Source organism: Salminus brasiliensis, chromosome 7 (assembly GCF_030463535.1).
Source record: "Salminus brasiliensis chromosome 7, fSalBra1.hap2, whole genome shotgun sequence".
Classification (NCBI taxonomy): domain Eukaryota; kingdom Metazoa; phylum Chordata; class Actinopteri; order Characiformes; family Bryconidae; genus Salminus; species Salminus brasiliensis.
In genome coordinates, this window is record NC_132884.1 from 14838672 (window position 1) to 14855254 (window position 16583).

General features: G+C 39.7%; 1 protein-coding gene across 1 annotated transcript; it reads right to left on the bottom strand.

Annotated features, from left to right (window-relative positions):
• Nucleotides 1–1750: 1750 nt before the first annotated feature.
• Nucleotides 1751–9666, bottom strand: dmbx1b (diencephalon/mesencephalon homeobox 1b). The gene is made up of 5 exons (XM_072682953.1): nucleotides 9578–9666; nucleotides 6805–6970; nucleotides 5623–5801; nucleotides 4294–4675; nucleotides 1751–3068 (listed from the first exon to the last, which is right to left on the bottom strand). The coding sequence occupies exons 2-5, from the start codon at nucleotides 6956–6958 to the stop codon at nucleotides 2653–2655; spliced, it is 1131 nt and encodes a 376-aa protein (XP_072539054.1). The 5' UTR covers nucleotides 6959–6970; nucleotides 9578–9666; the 3' UTR covers nucleotides 1751–2652.
• Nucleotides 9667–16583: the final 6917 nt, after the last annotated feature.

Consider the following 16583-nt stretch of genomic DNA (forward strand, 5'->3'; position numbering starts at 1 on the left):
CACTTTTGCCTATGGAAATAATAAATGCTGAGACCCTTATGGAGAACAAAAACGTTGCAAAGCCAAAACAGTCTGACCTGTGTACATTATTTCCTGACGTTTCCACATTACATGAAAGTATGGCTACTACACCGCAGAGTACACCACGCTTGATCTACACTGTAAAAGCTGCTAAATGTTTGAAACGTTTAAAAAAAAAGTCTGTGGATTTTTCATTCACATTCTTTATGTACATGAGATGAATTAATTTACTTTTGGACTTAAATCAGTGTAAATGTGGAGTGAACTTCTGCAACTTTGCTCTGTAAACCTTGCACCCCACCCCACCCCCAACCTCGGACACACACACTCAGTGATTTCCCCCTCCCCCCCAGCCTACCTTCCCTTGGTTGTTCACCTGTCACCACTTCCTCTGTTGCAGAGTGTGGTACTATGCTCACTGGGTGCTGTAATGACCACTTATGTGCCAATTTGGCAAGATGGTAAACATTAGTTCATTAAAACTAATGTCATACTATTTTAGTTGTGTTTATTAAAGTGTGTATGTTAACTCATTTGGTAAAGTAATTTTACCTCTAGGGCAGCATGGTGGCACGGTAGGTTGTGTGTGTGCTGAACAGCTCCAGGGGCCAGGTATTGTGGGTTTGGTCCTCACTCTGGTCATTGTCTGCGAGGAGTTTGGTGTGTTCTTCTGCACATGTCCGTGCACTGGTGTCCGTTTCTGATGAACTCAGGAATTTGTGATTCAAAACCTCTCACACTATTCACAGTCACAAGCAGATGCGAAGATTGCTACTAGCATATCTAACTGCACTGCACATCAGGTGTGCCCCAAAGGTGGAGGGGTATCCATTGGTTCCTTGGTTCCTCTTAGTGTCTCTACCTAATTCTTTTAAGACGTGCTCCTCAGTGATGCTCAGTTTAGCTTCATGGCAATGTTAAAAAATGAACTTAAAAATAAAAGGGTTCAAGTTCTTTCCCTGAATTCAGGTTCGGGATGGAGGGGAGGTGAATGATGCTAGCTGACGTAACAGAATTGGCAGTTCTCTAATGCGTTCAGCTATCCAAAGCCGCTGTGTTAGCATCACTTTTAAAAGATGCAGCGGCATTTGGAGGAAGAAAGTGTGAGCCTTCACCCCCCACCCCCCTTGGTAGAAGACCTAGCAAGTGGGTAGCACTGGCTAAAGCTAAGTCAGGGAGAAATGTGGGCTATTGCATTCAATTAAATGTGTATTGATTGATTTGGAGATAAGGTTCTGGGACAAATTAAAATTTGAACCGTAGAACCATTATGTGGAGGTTCTTTAAACAGGTTCTTGACACACACACACACACACACACATTGCGTATTTTCAAAACAAACATCCATTGAAAGGCTCTTTGGAGAACCAAATATCCAAGCAGCTCTTTGGTTGCTAAGTCGGTGTTGAAATGGCTTTCGTGTATGGGATTTTAACATCCATTCAACAGCATCTGTCTGCTGTGGTAGGTCTTTAGTGGTATTACTTTAAAGAACCCTTTTTGGCCTTAAGTATGTAAAACGTGTACGTAGAAGATCAATGCAGAAAACATCAGTAATTGAACATCTAAACTCGTTCCTGTTGCATTTCATATATGTGGTTTATTCCCTTGCATTTCACAGATAAGTTATTCACATTTACGCAAACAATCCAGAGAAAAGTCGGAAAATGCAATACATACATAACATGATAGCAGAACGTTTAGGATTATCATACACTGTTCCTCTAGTCCATTTAGGATCAAATGTTTTCTCGGTCAGTGGTAAGTCCTAATTTGTCACTTACAACATCCACAAAGTGACAGAATGAAAGAATAAATGTAGCGTCCTCTTCAGATTCTGGCTCAGTGAACTGCTGTGGCGTATTTACACAGTGGATTGGATAGCTCTTTGACTTTTTAGAAGTCTCAATGTTCTGCAGTAAGTTTGTATGGGAAAAACTGCAGATATGCAATAGTTTCACAGCTTCCACTGCATAGTAACCCGACCAGGAGGAAGATGTATGCTGGGTTTTAACATGTCCATAAATCCAGCTTATTAGCACTGAGGTATTTTCTCACTCCAACAGTACCTCTATGAAGATGCAAGGCTGTGTTTATATGGAGGTGAGCTGATCTCAGACTGCAGAAACTGATCCTTTACTCAGTTAAGAAGCATTGGATTCCAGTACTGTGAATATGTGGGTTTTGGCCTGTTTAGAGAGTCCAAGTTAGAACGAAGGGATTTCGAAAGCAGTAAAGCCAAAAATGCCTAAAAACTGGAGGGATTGTGTCACTTATATTGTCACTTGTCGCTCATAGTTGCAAAACAACAAACTAGTTAGCTAATGTTAGATGTTCACTGAACTACATGGTTCCTCCAGAATCAAATCACATCACCCCCACAAGGTGAAAGTCCGGTTCGTCCATGGCTTAATGCAGAAACTAGTCCTTCTTTCAGTCTAGCAGCATTTAGTTCCAGCTCTGAGAAGAATTTGCAGCTTTTGTATCTGTTAGCCGCTCTGGAGTCAGCTGGGTAAAGAGTCCAAAAATTAGACGTGCTGATTTCAAACCACAGTAATATAATAGGCCAGTCCTTAGCATTCCATTCCTGTACATAGATGAATTTTGACTGTCTATAAGCTGCTCTTTTGGTCAGTTGGGTAAAGTGTCCAGGCCCAGTGAAGCTGCGTGTTGTTTGGCCCTCATGCGCAGGTTTTCGATGCTGGTGGTCTTGCTGTTCATGCTGGGTAGCGTTCCTGTGGCCTGAAGCAGAGGGCTGCTCCAAACCTGCTGGGCCTGGGACAAGGACTGGTAATAAGACTGGCACTGCAGTGAGCCCAGAGGGGCAGCCATGTTTACGCCCATGCCCAGGTACGGTAACGAGGATGGAGCGGCCATGTCGAAGGACGGGTAGTGCACCAGGTTGTTGGTGGCGGCCATATGCTGGCGGAACTGCTCCTGCAGACGGAAGAGACTGAGTGGAGATGAGGCGTAGGAGTTACTCTGGGCCAAACCGCTGCTGCTGACCCCACTGGAGGATGGTAGAGAGGGGGAGCTAAGGGGAGAGTCTGGAAGCAAACAAGCCAGAGAGCAAGAAACAATAAATATAGAGCTTTTTAAAAACTCACTTTAATATTTTTCAGCTTAATATGTTTTATTAACAGCTCAAACTATGAGACTACTACGATCACATGACTTCTGATTTTTTTGGAATCACCATTCTAAAATCGAGAGACAGACACAGGGACATGAAAATGACTAAACTGGGCCAGAAAGAAGTTTTCAGTTTTTTTTATAATAGATTTAATAGGAAAATTATAAAAATGATATAGCCCTGTATGCCTTCACAGGTTTCAAATAATTAGTAGACTAAGACTAACTAAGAATACAAAAGAAGACAGAAAGTATGTGTGCAGAATATTGAACAGAGCGGTAGATGATTCTAAATGACCGAAATCAGAAATCAACATCCAGGGTGACATTATAATGAAACTAATATTTGTATCATAATTGTATGTGCAGTGATCAAATCTTAAGACATATAACTTGATAGATTTTTTTTCTTAACAAATAATTACAGTAAATTTTACTGTAGTTCTACCTGAGCATAAATAACAACATCTATGTAATATTATGTAATAATATTATATTACTATGTAATAATACACAGGAGAAGAAGCGACACTTTCCCCCAAATGTGACATGGGGCTGTTAAATAAATAATATTTGATATGTATCAGACATGGCTACACACTACACTGCATGCACCCATGCATGCTTATTATTAATGATGATGATTATAAAATGTATGTATGATGGTCCTTTCAGGACACAGCTGCGTTCACACTAATGACAGATGTGGATCACTTCCACACAAGTTTTTGTTTTTGCCTTTAATGCCTTTAAGACATATAGTATTTTAAAGAAAATGAGCTCTTTCCTGATTGGCTGCCCTATACTGTGTCTCATTCACAAAGCAGTTTGGGCTGATGTGTGGATGCTTCACCCACCATCATCCACTCCAACAACTTCGCAGAAATGACACTACACCTGGTGGGCACAGCTAAACAGACATAGTTTAAATGGGTGGCTTTATGTAAACTTGCTCATGGTTGTGACATCAGAACCATTCTGAATTTTAAAGGTTATTGCTGCTTTGGTAAGACTGGGGAGAAAATCGTACTTTTGAACCTTTAACTTTGAACGCTTGCTTTACCTTTTATTAAAAAAACATATTTTAAAAAACAATGACACAGAATTCAGTGTTCCATGCTAGAGGCCCTTTAGACATACCAGATTTTGGACTGAGTGGCTTGCAGGATGGCGAACTCTCGCCAGGTAACTGTGGCTCTGCTGCTTTTGCCTCCCCTCTGAAACACGGCGGCTCGTCCTCTCTGTCAGTCAAATCCTCCGCTCCTGACTCTGCCCCTGACTGCTCAGGTGAAGTGACGTTCACTTCCTCCGTGAGGTCGCCAGGTGGGGGAAGTGCAGATTGATTTCCTTCTGCCAGGGAAGAGGGAGGAGTCTGAGACTCTGAAATGGTTGATGGCGGAGCTCCTCCTTTCTCTGTGTCCTGGCCTGCCTCCGTCCCAGCATCCTTCTGCCTCTGGAGCTGTTCCTTCTGCAGGCTGCGTTGCTTCTTACGGAACTTCGCTCGCCTGTTCTTAAACCAGACCTTGCAGAAGAGAAAAAGGCCATATGTAAACTGTTCCCATGGTTGTCATGTCATTCAATTTACAATTCCTCTTTTAATCTGCTCCTACCAGTGGAGTAAAGGCATTAATGGGAATGATATAGAAACATATGAATTATGATTGAGCAGATTAAGTTGATTTTATTAAGTATTAATACTTTCATATATGTCTTAGAATATTCAAAATACTTTTTTGGTTGCATGTTGTTATGTGAGATACACGCAAACATGAGTATTATGACTAAATTATGATCAATTTCCCAGTATGCACCGAGTGTATGCTAGGACGCCTGGTTAAGAGGAGTTAATTGGCCACTATACTATATGCAGGTCTCAAGTTGTGTGGGTGCATGGGAATCCCATTTCTCTTGTAAAACTGCAGCCCTTTTACCATTCCCTTTTAATGAACCCCTTAACCCCTGTGCATAGACTCATACTTTGTATTTTTAGTTGCATAGCTACTTCACTGCCATAATTAGCATCAGTTTCACAAACCCTTAATTGGAGCCCCTTACCAAATTATTCATAATGATAAGTAAATAAACCTTCAATGCATTAACATCATTATGCAATAAATATCTCATTATTAGGAAAAAATAAAACAGGCAGTGCACTGGAGCACTTATTGAAATCCAACTTTTGGTATTGTGACGATGCTACTGAGGACTGTTTTGAGAACCACTGTCCTGGAAGGCATGTGTGCTGGTCTATATGCATGTTAGGTGTTGGATCACTGCATCTCTGACATATTGGACATATAAATATTTACACCACTGAGGTGCGAAGACACTGAAGCATCCTAGGCTAAAATTTGCTTCGATTTTCTGATGGTTAGATTGTTTTAAAAATAATGTCACATCATTTCACTTTAATATTGTAATAAATTACTGAATGCATATTGCTTCAATGGTCCCATCATATGTGTGTACCTGTACTCGAGCCTCAGGCAGGTTGGTGCACATGGCGAGTCGCTCCCTCATGACCACATCGGGGTAGTGTGTTTTCTGGAAAGTTTTCTCCAGTGCCTCCAGCTGCTGGGCAGTGAAGGCAGTGCGGCTCCTGCGCTGCTTCCTGTGCTGAGAACCATAACGGGCCTCCAGGATGATGTCTGAAAACGTCCAGCCGTTAGGACAGAAAATGCAGGCTTTTTTAAAAATTTGGTACATCATTTTTTTTTAACTATATATAGAGTGAAACATTGATTATCTTCATCTGTAGTGCCATATGTTAAGGGGTGTTAAAGGTTGGAAATATGGGCAACCATAGGGATCTGAGCCACTTTTAAAAGGCCAAATCATAAGGGCTAGATGACAGGCTCAGAAAGTGTCCAAAACATTAGATGGGTCTTGTAGGGCTACAAAAAGTGGTCCCATAAAGGAAACCAGTGAACTGGCAATAGGGTTTTGGGCACCTAGGATTTTTGATGCGGCCCCACCTCACAAGTTAAAGTATTTGTTGCTAATGTGTTGGTGCTAGATAACACAGCTATGACTCAAATTTTCAGATCTGTTGTGGCAGCACAGGGGAAACCTGTGGGGTGTATATATGGCATATATATATGGCATATATATATATATATATATATATATATATATATATATATATATATATATATATATATATAGTTGCTGCCACACTAAAACTGTGTGTCTCTAAAACTTTAACTTTTAAGCAGGCTTTTATCCTTTGCTTTTCTTTGTGTACATTTCAAAATGATGTTAGATAACTGTAAACCTTCACAAACCATCATTATGGTGCATTACTGTGTCCTTTCTCCTACTGATCAGCTTTAGAAGCCTTAAGAAGACAGTTTGACCAAAGTTCCTCCCCTTATGCCAAATGTAGCTGATCAGCCAAGACATGTTTGATGGGACAGATTTTTTTTTGGTAGTTTTGCAGCTAAGCATGTAGCTAACACATAATGGAAGCCTACCCAACCGTTTAGCAAACAAAAAACACCATATAAGCCTTGTAGTGTCAGTGTAAAAATAAAGGGGAAAAGTTCCGACACCAAACATGTCTCATGATTGTTGGTCAAACTGTCCCTTTAAAGCATTCAAACATTTTAAGCTCCTTCCATTCCTCTTGCTGACACACTTGACCACTCTTACCAGCCAATCTCTCTGCGAGAGTGAGGGCATGGACTGAAGGCCGGTAGTCTGGCGCATGCTGTGCCTGCTGTGCTGCCTGCTGATGGAGGTTATACATGGCGCTGAGAGAGTTCATGGCGTGCAGAGAGTAGCCATTCACTCCGTAGTGCTGCATTGCGAAGGTCGCCTGAGGACAGAAAGGGGAAGATGGTTATAGCAGCGAAACCAGTGAAGAAAACAGTGTGTGTGTTTGGAGGTGGGAGCAATTGCTGGGATTTACTCACAACACTACTCTAACGCATCCAATGCACCCAGTCAAGAGATCAGACTGTAAATGTCCAAAACTAAGACCTGCAACACTGGATTAAGCTCTGAACTCAAAGGGTTGATTTCCTGGACAGATATTAAGACTAGTACTGGACTACATTTTCCTTTTAATGTACGTCTTAAGCCTAGTCCAGGACTAGAGGTCCATGCTTTGATTCCTCACTTTCAAAACTATTTCTATAGGCATTACTGATTCATTCATAGCACTTACTGATATTTGCAGAATAATAATCTAATCCAGTCTAATATAATATAATATAATATAATATAAATTAATATAATATTATATATTATATGATATTCAATTGAATATAAGTTTAATAGTCTTGTGACTAATAACTGATTATTAAAATGTAAAGAACTGGCACCTATAGTATTTCTATTCAATAACAGTAAATTCAGTTCTTATTAAATACTGTACAGAACAGGGATCATGTTGGAATGTCAGTACTTGGTGATTTATCATTCAGTACTAGTGTAGGTGTTGAGAGAACATACTGTAGATTCTGTACCTTGTACGGACCCATTTGTCCTGCATTACACTATGTTGCCCTTCTGTTGTAGTAGACAGCAAAGTTCTCAAGTTATTTTTATTGTTATTGAACAGAAATGATTTACTGTCAGTAGTGTAGCATTAATATCTAACACTCCTGCTGAACACAAATGAAACACCATGGGTGTTAATTCAGCACAGCTGGTGTTATTTCAGCTATAGAGCTGTATTATATTGACAATACTAACATCACTGTTTTAATTCCTTGGTTTGTACAGTCACCAGATTCCCTTCAGTCTCACTGATTCCCTGCAGTGTGAAACCAGCTCACTCATTATTAAATCATTCCTAATGTAAACCCACACTGCATGAGTTCATTCGCAGGGTGTGGATTCTGCGCGAATGCTGCACAACAACTACAATTAGACTCTTTTGTCATGTAAACTGTGGCTCTTTTAAAACGTCAGTCATTTTAAGACGTGTGGTATGATGTGCCATGTTTAATAGGTAGTCTACAGTATAGTGTGTGTGTGTGTGTGTGTGTGTGTGTGCGTGTGTTGAGATTTCGGCGCTACCAGTAAAGCGCTGGATAAAGAGAAGTAATCTGGGCTGAATTCTGACTGCAGTTCGGCTGATAAGAACCGCTCCAGTGTCCTCTGTTCAAACTGTACGGCTTTTTATACAGTCTGATTATTTCATATGTAAGATTTTCATTCAAGCTCGATTCATTGAGTTAATTTTTCATTTAGTTAATTTCTTTAAATAGTCGCGCTTGGGCTTTGAAAAAAACTCAAAAGTAAACACACACAGAAACACGTTGAGCATTTATTATTATTATTATTATTATTATTATTATGCAATGTTTTTGGCTGTTTTATTGTGATGTTGATAATATCGAAATAGCTTAAGTTTGGAACAACCAGCAGTTTAAGACGCTTCCTGGTCATTTAATAGTTTAATCTGAATTTAATTCACCTTTTAAATACAACAAAAACAACAAACAAAAACACATATAAATAAAAAAGCGCTGTTGTTTCAAAAAGAAATATAATTAATATCAACATGGTAGTAAAATATAGCGCGCAGAGGAAGGTAAAAAAAAGAAAAAATGCTGCAAAATAGCTTTGAAAAAATTGGCGTTATCATATTTGATTGTAAGCTGTTTTGCACAACCTGATGGGTTATTGTATTATTATTATTATTATTATTATTATTATTATTATTATTGTATTATACAGTTTTTATAACAGCAATATAATAACAATGCTATAGCTATTTATAGGACAGAATAGGACAGAATAGCTGGTCATATATATTTATCTCATTTTTACCAAGCGCGTTAAAATATGAGTTTAGTTCTTTTGAATTTCATCGCGCTCAGTTTTCACTGAAGAAATTCCAAGAAGCGCGTGACTTTTCAGCCCGTAGAGTTACTGTAGAGTTATTATAGGGTTACAATAGAGTTACAGGGCTTTAATGCCATGAAACAGCTCATATTCCCGCGCTGAAATGTATTACATGAAGAACGGGATGTAAACGACGGTGTAATGTACATAATAAAATAATCAGCGTTAAATCACCACAGGAAGAGTTCATTTTAAACACTGCCGCGGAGTGTAAATGTCCCGAAAACCACACTAATATTATAACTACATTATACACCTTTGGGTCTGACTCTAATTGGTGTCAGTAGAATATTCAGACTGTCAACTCAAAGCGTGAATAATAATAAACGCTTAATAAACTTTTACACTAATGATTTATCCTGTATTGTCACGTGCGCCATCAATAACTTAAACATCTCGCAAAAAAACTAAACATTAAAATAACAAAAAAGCAATTTCAACAAAAGCTCTTTTAGCAGGTCGAGTTATAATAATCAGATCGCATTGTCAGTATTTACCCAGGACTGGAAAGCACTCTGCTAAACTACTTTCCACAGCACAGTGGAGTTGATGCAGTGCTTGTACTCACCTGCTCGCTTTACTCTGCGCCCTGTTCTCCTCGCGGAGGGAAATTACAGTGTAAATGGTAAAGAGGATGTGTTCGATTAGAGTGCTCCAGGTTAGTGTTGGTGGGAGTGCTGAAGGCAGTGGAAGTCCATCTGTGATCCTGCGCGCGGTCCTGCCCCACTCAGTGCCCTGCCCCCTCCCATCAGTAGCATTTAAAGCGCCACGAGCTCCACAGAAACCCCAAAGTAGAGTAATTCACTGGGACTGTTCAGCACAGCACTGCAGTACGGTTCCATTCATACAAATGAAGCGCTTCAGGATGGTGGTCAGTATAGCGATTTAGCAAAGAGAGCATTCTAGCACTTCAGTATTTCAGTACTGGGCTTCTGTCCAGTTCTTCAGGACAGTTCTTTAATAAAGCAGTTCAGTACAGCACGTCAGTACAATGTGGAAGTGCAATTCTGGAACTATAGTATTTTTATTCCAGTACAAAATCTCAGTATTTCAGAATACTGGGCTTTAGTTACCTACTTAGGAGGATTATTTTCCTACAAAATAAAAATATGCTTTTGCTGTTTTCACAAAGATGCTGACATTCACCCAAGTTTTTTTTCTATTTGGAATTTGTACAATTAACAAGGACAGAAGAACATAGCTGTGAACAATTCTGTGGTTTAAACCATGGCATGAATCTTACATATTTTAATAGGACTTTTCTCAAAAAACATTTAAAGAAAATTCGTGAGAAGATATTGATGAAGGAGAGCCATTGTTTCAGTGCAGTGCTTCAGTACAGTGCTGCAGGATGGTCCTTTATTTTAGCTCAGAATTTGAGTTCTTTTCAGCGTATCACCTTATTACAGCACTACAGTATGGGCTTACAGTGCCTCAGCTCAGAACTTCAGTACAGTGTAGTACTTCAGTACACTGACCCCACCTCACACTACACGCTCACATGAAAGACTCCTAAACACACAGGGACTCAACTAACCCTTCCACACACTCATGAATATCTCAATTTACACAATTTGCAAAATGCACCCCCACTCCATCACTCTCTCAGGTAATGTTTACTGCTAATACTGCATTAACAGAAGTATTATATTCCTCTACCTCAGCAACTACCGTGTATATAAGCTGTAGTTCAGTACAGTGCTGTTTTAGTGCAGTTTTAGGTCTAGTACTCAGGTGCAGTACTTCAGTACAGTGCTGTTTCAGTACAGTATTTAAGTATAGAAGTGCAGTACTTAAATATTGTGCACTTAAATACTATATTTTTAAGTATAGTGTTCAAGTGCAGTACTTCAGTACAGTATTGTTTCAGTACAGTACTTAAGTATAGTATTTCAGTGCAGTACTCCAGGACAGTACTGTTTCAGTACAGTACTTAAGTATAGTATTCCAGTGCAGTACTCCAGGACAATACTGTTTTAGTACAGTATTTAAGTATAGTATTCCAGTGCAGTACTTCAGTACAGTACTGTTTCAGTACAGTACTTAAGTATAGTATTCCAGTGCAGTACTCCAGGACAATACTGTTTTAGTACAGTATTTAAGTATAGTATTTCAGTGCAGTACTCCAGGAAAGTACTGTTTCAGTATAGTACTTAAGTATAGTATTTCAGTGCAGTACTCCAGGAAAATACTGTTTCAGTACAGTACTTAAGTATAGTAATTCAGTGCAGTACTCCAGGAAAGTACTGTTTCAGTACAATACTTAAGTATAGTATTTCAGTGCAGTACTCCAGGACAATAATGCTTCAGTACAGTATTTAAGTATAGTATTTCAGTGCAGTACTCCAGGACAGTACTGTTTCAGTACAGTACTTAAGTATAGTATTTCAGTGCAGTACTACAGGACAACACTGTTTCAGTACAGTATTTAAGTATAGTATTTCAGTGCAGTACTCCAGGAAAGTACTGTTTCAGTACAGTACTGAAGTATAGTATTTCAGTGCAGTACTCCAGGGCAATACTGTTTCAGTACAGTATTTAAGTATAGTATTTCAGTGCAGTACTCCAGGACAATACTGTTTCAGTACAGTATTTAAGTATAGTATTTCAGTGCAGTACTCCAGGACAGTACTGTTTCAGTACAGTACTTAAGTATAGTATTTCAGTGCAGTACTACAGGGCAATACTGTTTCAGTACAGTTTTTAAGTATAGTATTTCAGTGCAGTACTCCAGGACAGTACTGTTTAAGTACAGTATTTAAGTATAGTTTATTTCTTTGCAGTACTATACTTCAGTTCCACTTTTTAGATATAAAATAATTAAATAAAAAGGCTGGAGTCAGAAATGGAGTGTATAGGGCAATGCAATTACAAACAACTGCAAGGGAACATGGCACAGATGTTCTCAATATCTGGCAGGCGTATAGTTGTATAGCACTTTAGTGATGTCTGATTTTTGGAAACATGAAGGAGCAGGACTTCCTCCTTCCAAAATAGATAAACCCAGGAGAACAGATATGTAGAAACACAAAACAGAAGTAAGTACAACCTGATAGTCTTATTATTTATTTGGGTGCTGTGGGGAGATAGTAGACCATCTGAAGATACTATGACTATACTCTGAGTTTCCTGATTTGGAAAAGAAGCTTAATGGGGATTTTTGAAGGCTTAAGCAATTGCCCTATTGGACTGTGTTTAAGCCCGGTGAGGCTCAGTAAGTTTTTCAGTGCTAAAGCTATCAGTGTGCTTGAGACGTGCTCCATTATAAATGATGGGAAACAACGATTTAAATAAGGGCTGGGCTGAAAAACAGTGAACCTGTCCTTTAAGTATGGGAGCTCTCGCGTCTCCTCTCTGTCAGTGTGTCTGAGAGCGAAAGGGGGCCGGAGAGGAGAGAGGCTCGTATGGATGGCAGTCCTTTACAATCTCTCCCAGAGGATTTAGGGTTAGGATTGAGGAGACAAGACGCCATCTCAGCCTAAAAAAATCTGTCTAAAAATGACGGGTGGTAAGAGGATTAAAACAATAATGCCCTTCTCTTCTTCAAGGTTTTGGGGAAAAAAAAGATTTCTTCTGCCAGAGAAAAACCGTTTAGGCTGATATTAAGGGCAGCAGAAGTAGCCTTTTTTAATGTAAAGCTCGCATATTTCGCACTTCTGGAAGAGATAGGAGGCGATAGTGTGAATCTTAGATGGGAACAGGTTTCATTTGTATGCTGAAGTTTGTACAGAAAACTATAAAAATAAAATATTAGACTGTAAAACATTTAACTAATCCTTTTTTTTACATTCCTAAAGTATTGATTAGATTTTTTTTATTTACCTTTGAATACAGACAATAATAATAATAATAATAATAATAATAATTATGAAAATAGTAATAATACCTACAATCTAAGCAGATGTTATTTAAGAAGTTTGATTTCTGAAGTTTTCCTTCCTACCCCAGCACACACATGCCTCCTGCTTGTCTTTTGTACACGCGCTGTATCTCTGCGCATTAAAGTCTGGAAGCAAAAATCGGATTAACTTGTGAACCGATGGAAATAAGAAGTTAAATGGGAGGCAAATCTGGGCAGTGTGTCTTTGTGGGAACCGTTTCTAAAGCAATTAAAGCGAGAAGGAATTCCTGTGAGACCCCCCCCCTTCACCATCCCACCTTAAAGCAGCTTTGGGAGCTTCATGAGCCTCCAGTGTCCCGCGCGCGCGGACGCTTTTGCGTGAATGAGCCCGTGCGCATGCGCGGAATTGCGCGTTCTCCAGAAGCGCCTTTCCCGCGCGCCACCTCGCCACCTCTCCCACTTCTCTGTCCCCCGTTTCCAACCAGTCAGCGCTGTGCGCGCGGATTTAGCTGCCTAGCGCGTTGTTCTCCAGCGACAATCCGCTGCGTTTGCTCTGATCTTTACTCCATCACTGAAAGCTGCTTTGGAGGACTTTACCGTCCGTCTCTCCTCGGGGAGATGACGCACACTCCCGCGAGGCCCTCAGAACAAAACCTGATCCCCTTAGAAAGACACTCCATCAGGGGAAGGAGAAGAAAAAGTGCGGGCTCACTCACTGATGAGCAAAAACGCCCCCCCCAAAAAAGACTGAACGAAGCGCAGTAGTGATTTGCTGTGATTTGCTGCTGCTAGTTGTGTTCGTGTAGTCGTGGAGGAATCTGAGATCTTATGCTTAGAATCACTCATAATCAGGCACTACTTAAAGACTTGAAACCTACATTAGATCCCTCACTTGCAAAGCTAATTCAGCATTGGCCACAGTCTGTGAGACATTAATCACGGTGATATATGGTTGTAACTTGACTGCCACCCGGGGACTGCTGTACCAAGAATAAGAAAGCAACTTGCCAGGAGCAAATCTTGAGAGGTGTTATTAACAAGACCCCTTTATTCTGTCTCTGCAGAATTACACACCTGGTATAAAGGGGTGGTATTTTTACTGTTAACATAAAAGTGACCCGCACGAGCAAATGCATTATAATATATCTCAGGTGTATTTTGTGGACGTGAACACATTATATGTGTGTATTTGAAGTCATTTATCTGGGAACTAGGTGTGGTTTATAGGTTAATATATGTATATATACAATTAGAATTATTTGTGCAAGGACAAAACAAAGCAGGTAGCACCATAACCTAATGAAGCACTGATTAGACAAACCAGGTTTTTAGATAATAACTCCATTCAAAGATACAGTACAGTTGTCCTAGAATTGAAAACTGTATTCATCTTGGTATAGTTGAATAGTGAGAGTTTGGTACATGAAACCCCCTCAAAAGAAAATCCAGTATATCCGAAACAGCAACTCCAAAACCCTGAAACTGTTACGGAACAGTTTAAACACTACGTCGACTTCAGGAGAATGTGGAAGTGAGACTAAAAAGGCTACAAGCTACAGCTAGGTAGAATAGCCACCCAGACCAAGGTGCACGTCAGTACGAGAGGACGTCAAGAGGAGAGCAACACTATGCCTAGGCTAGGCTAGGCTAGGTTAAGATAGACTATGTTTAGTTTGCTACTGTAATCCGTGGTGATGATGTGATGAAAAGCTAATAAATGCAGAGCTTAGCTTTTTTTCACAATCAGCTAGTTTCCTTCTGAGGCAAATAACAGGGTTGTAAGACTTGTAAAAAGGCATCTGAGCATTTCTCGCCAACCTATAAACCTGAGGTATAATCTGTTGCATATCTGCAAACAGTAGAAGATTCATGCATCTTCTTGTCCATTTGGTCATTGTCATGATCACAGTGCATGCGGGGAGCCTACCCTGAATCATTGGGCACCCTGCAAGAATACCCCTCGGACAAGGTGCCAGTCCAACGTAGAGTAGGAAGATTTTTTTTGTTGTTGTTGCAGATCAAGTGTACAACTAACATGTCTTGATTGATCAAATGAGGTAAGAGTGGGTGGGGGTTGGGTTTGAATTTTTGCCAGACATTTTATATGCAAGGAAGAACTGTATTGTTGTAAGCAGCAGTGTTTTTCTCATGTGTTGGTGATGAGTTGGTGAGTGGCTGAACACTGGGCATCAGCAGATACACATATACAGTCAGGAACACTTACAGTGTATAAGTTGGACCTATAGGGTTGGCAGTGGGTGGAAGAACAATGCTGGGGTTTCTAAAGTGACCAGTGACTGGAAGAACAATTGAGATTAGATTACCCTAAATATAATTGATTAGCCAAGACCATGTTGGTGCCACACTAACTGCTATGCACTGGCTGACTTCCCTCATTTGCTTTTTAACGGCAGGGCCACTAGGGCAATACACAACAACACTGACCAGCTCCCCACCCTGAGAATGCTGACATATTGAAGCTGGCAGTTGTGTTTCTGCTGCTTTTCTCAGCCTCGCTGCTCCAGCCCATGGCCGGACACAACAGGGCCTTTTGTGGGGCTCTAATCCTGCAGCTCCGCAGTCTTCACCACGCTGGGGGATAAAAGCCCCATCAAACTACTACTTTAGAGGGAAAATCTGCCCTAATCCCTCGCTTTACCTAAACAAAAGAGGGGGAAAAACAGAGGGTGGAAAGAAACAGTGCAGAAGCAGGGCAGGACCTGGAACACACAGCCATAGAAACAGTTTTACTGCAGAAACTAACAACTTGTGACAGGCGTTCAGCTTCACAAGTGATTAAAAAAAAGCTCTTAGATCCAGAGATTTTACAGGACTAAATATTGTGAAAGTAAAAAAAGTTGAAAAGGAAATACAGAAAGACTGCTTTGCTAAATGCAGATGTATATTTAAATAAATGTGTCATTGTTTTCTTATAGATATCAACAAATAATAATGAGTAATTCTAAAACTTAAAATGCAAATCTCTTGCAAGCACGTCTTATTTATTGTCACTTACTGTTTGTGGAAACCATTGTCAATAATCAATCGTATTTCTGAACCGTTTATAGCTCAATTTCACTGTTTAATAAGATCACTATTTAAGGACCTGCTACTTTGCAATTCTTTGCTCTTAAATGAAGGTGCTTAAAATATATGTAAAATACAATTATGACAAAACATAGTAAACATTTAAATGAATCTTGAACTTAGCATCCACACACACATAACTGTAGCTCCCTCTCTCCCTCTCTCTCTCTCACACATTAAATATAATATATAATATACCCTATTCATCTATTCAAGTTATCTTCATTGGGATTTAATCATCTCATTTAAAATATGATGTATTTTGTGCATTTACTGGATCATACATTACTTCTATTAACCCATTATACAGCTTAGAATCATCTGCTGCTCTGTTTATGATTCTGGACACATCTAAAAAGTCAACTTTTTTTTTTTTACTTCCCAAAGTCCTAATTATTCAGAACATGAGGAGAGTCAACTAGCATATAATAACATCTATCTCTATTGAAACTGGTGTAACAGTTGAAACTTTTACGAAACTGTAAGTGATTTGGAAATACCTGGATTTCTGCACTGATCACTAATAAAATGTGGTCTGGTCACAAGTATAGACAAACACAAACTGACAAAGCTAACCACATACACACACACACACAAACAGTTCTATTGTCCATGTCACAGTGCAAGCTAGAAAAAGTAAGTGAAC

Excerpts from the sequence above, each read along its gene's own strand:
- dmbx1b (XM_072682953.1), bottom strand. The coding sequence starts at position 6,958 with ATGCAGCACTACGGAGTGAATGGCTACTCTCTGCACGCCATGAACTCT. Across the intron at positions 4,676-5,622 it reads TGCCTGAGGCTCGAGTACAG|GTCTGGTTTAAGAACAGGCG; the intron begins GTACACACATAT and ends CTCTTCTGCAAG. Across the intron at positions 3,069-4,293 it reads GCCACTCAGTCCAAAATCTG|ACTCTCCCCTTAGCTCCCCC; the intron begins GTATGTCTAAAG and ends GTTTGCTTCCAG.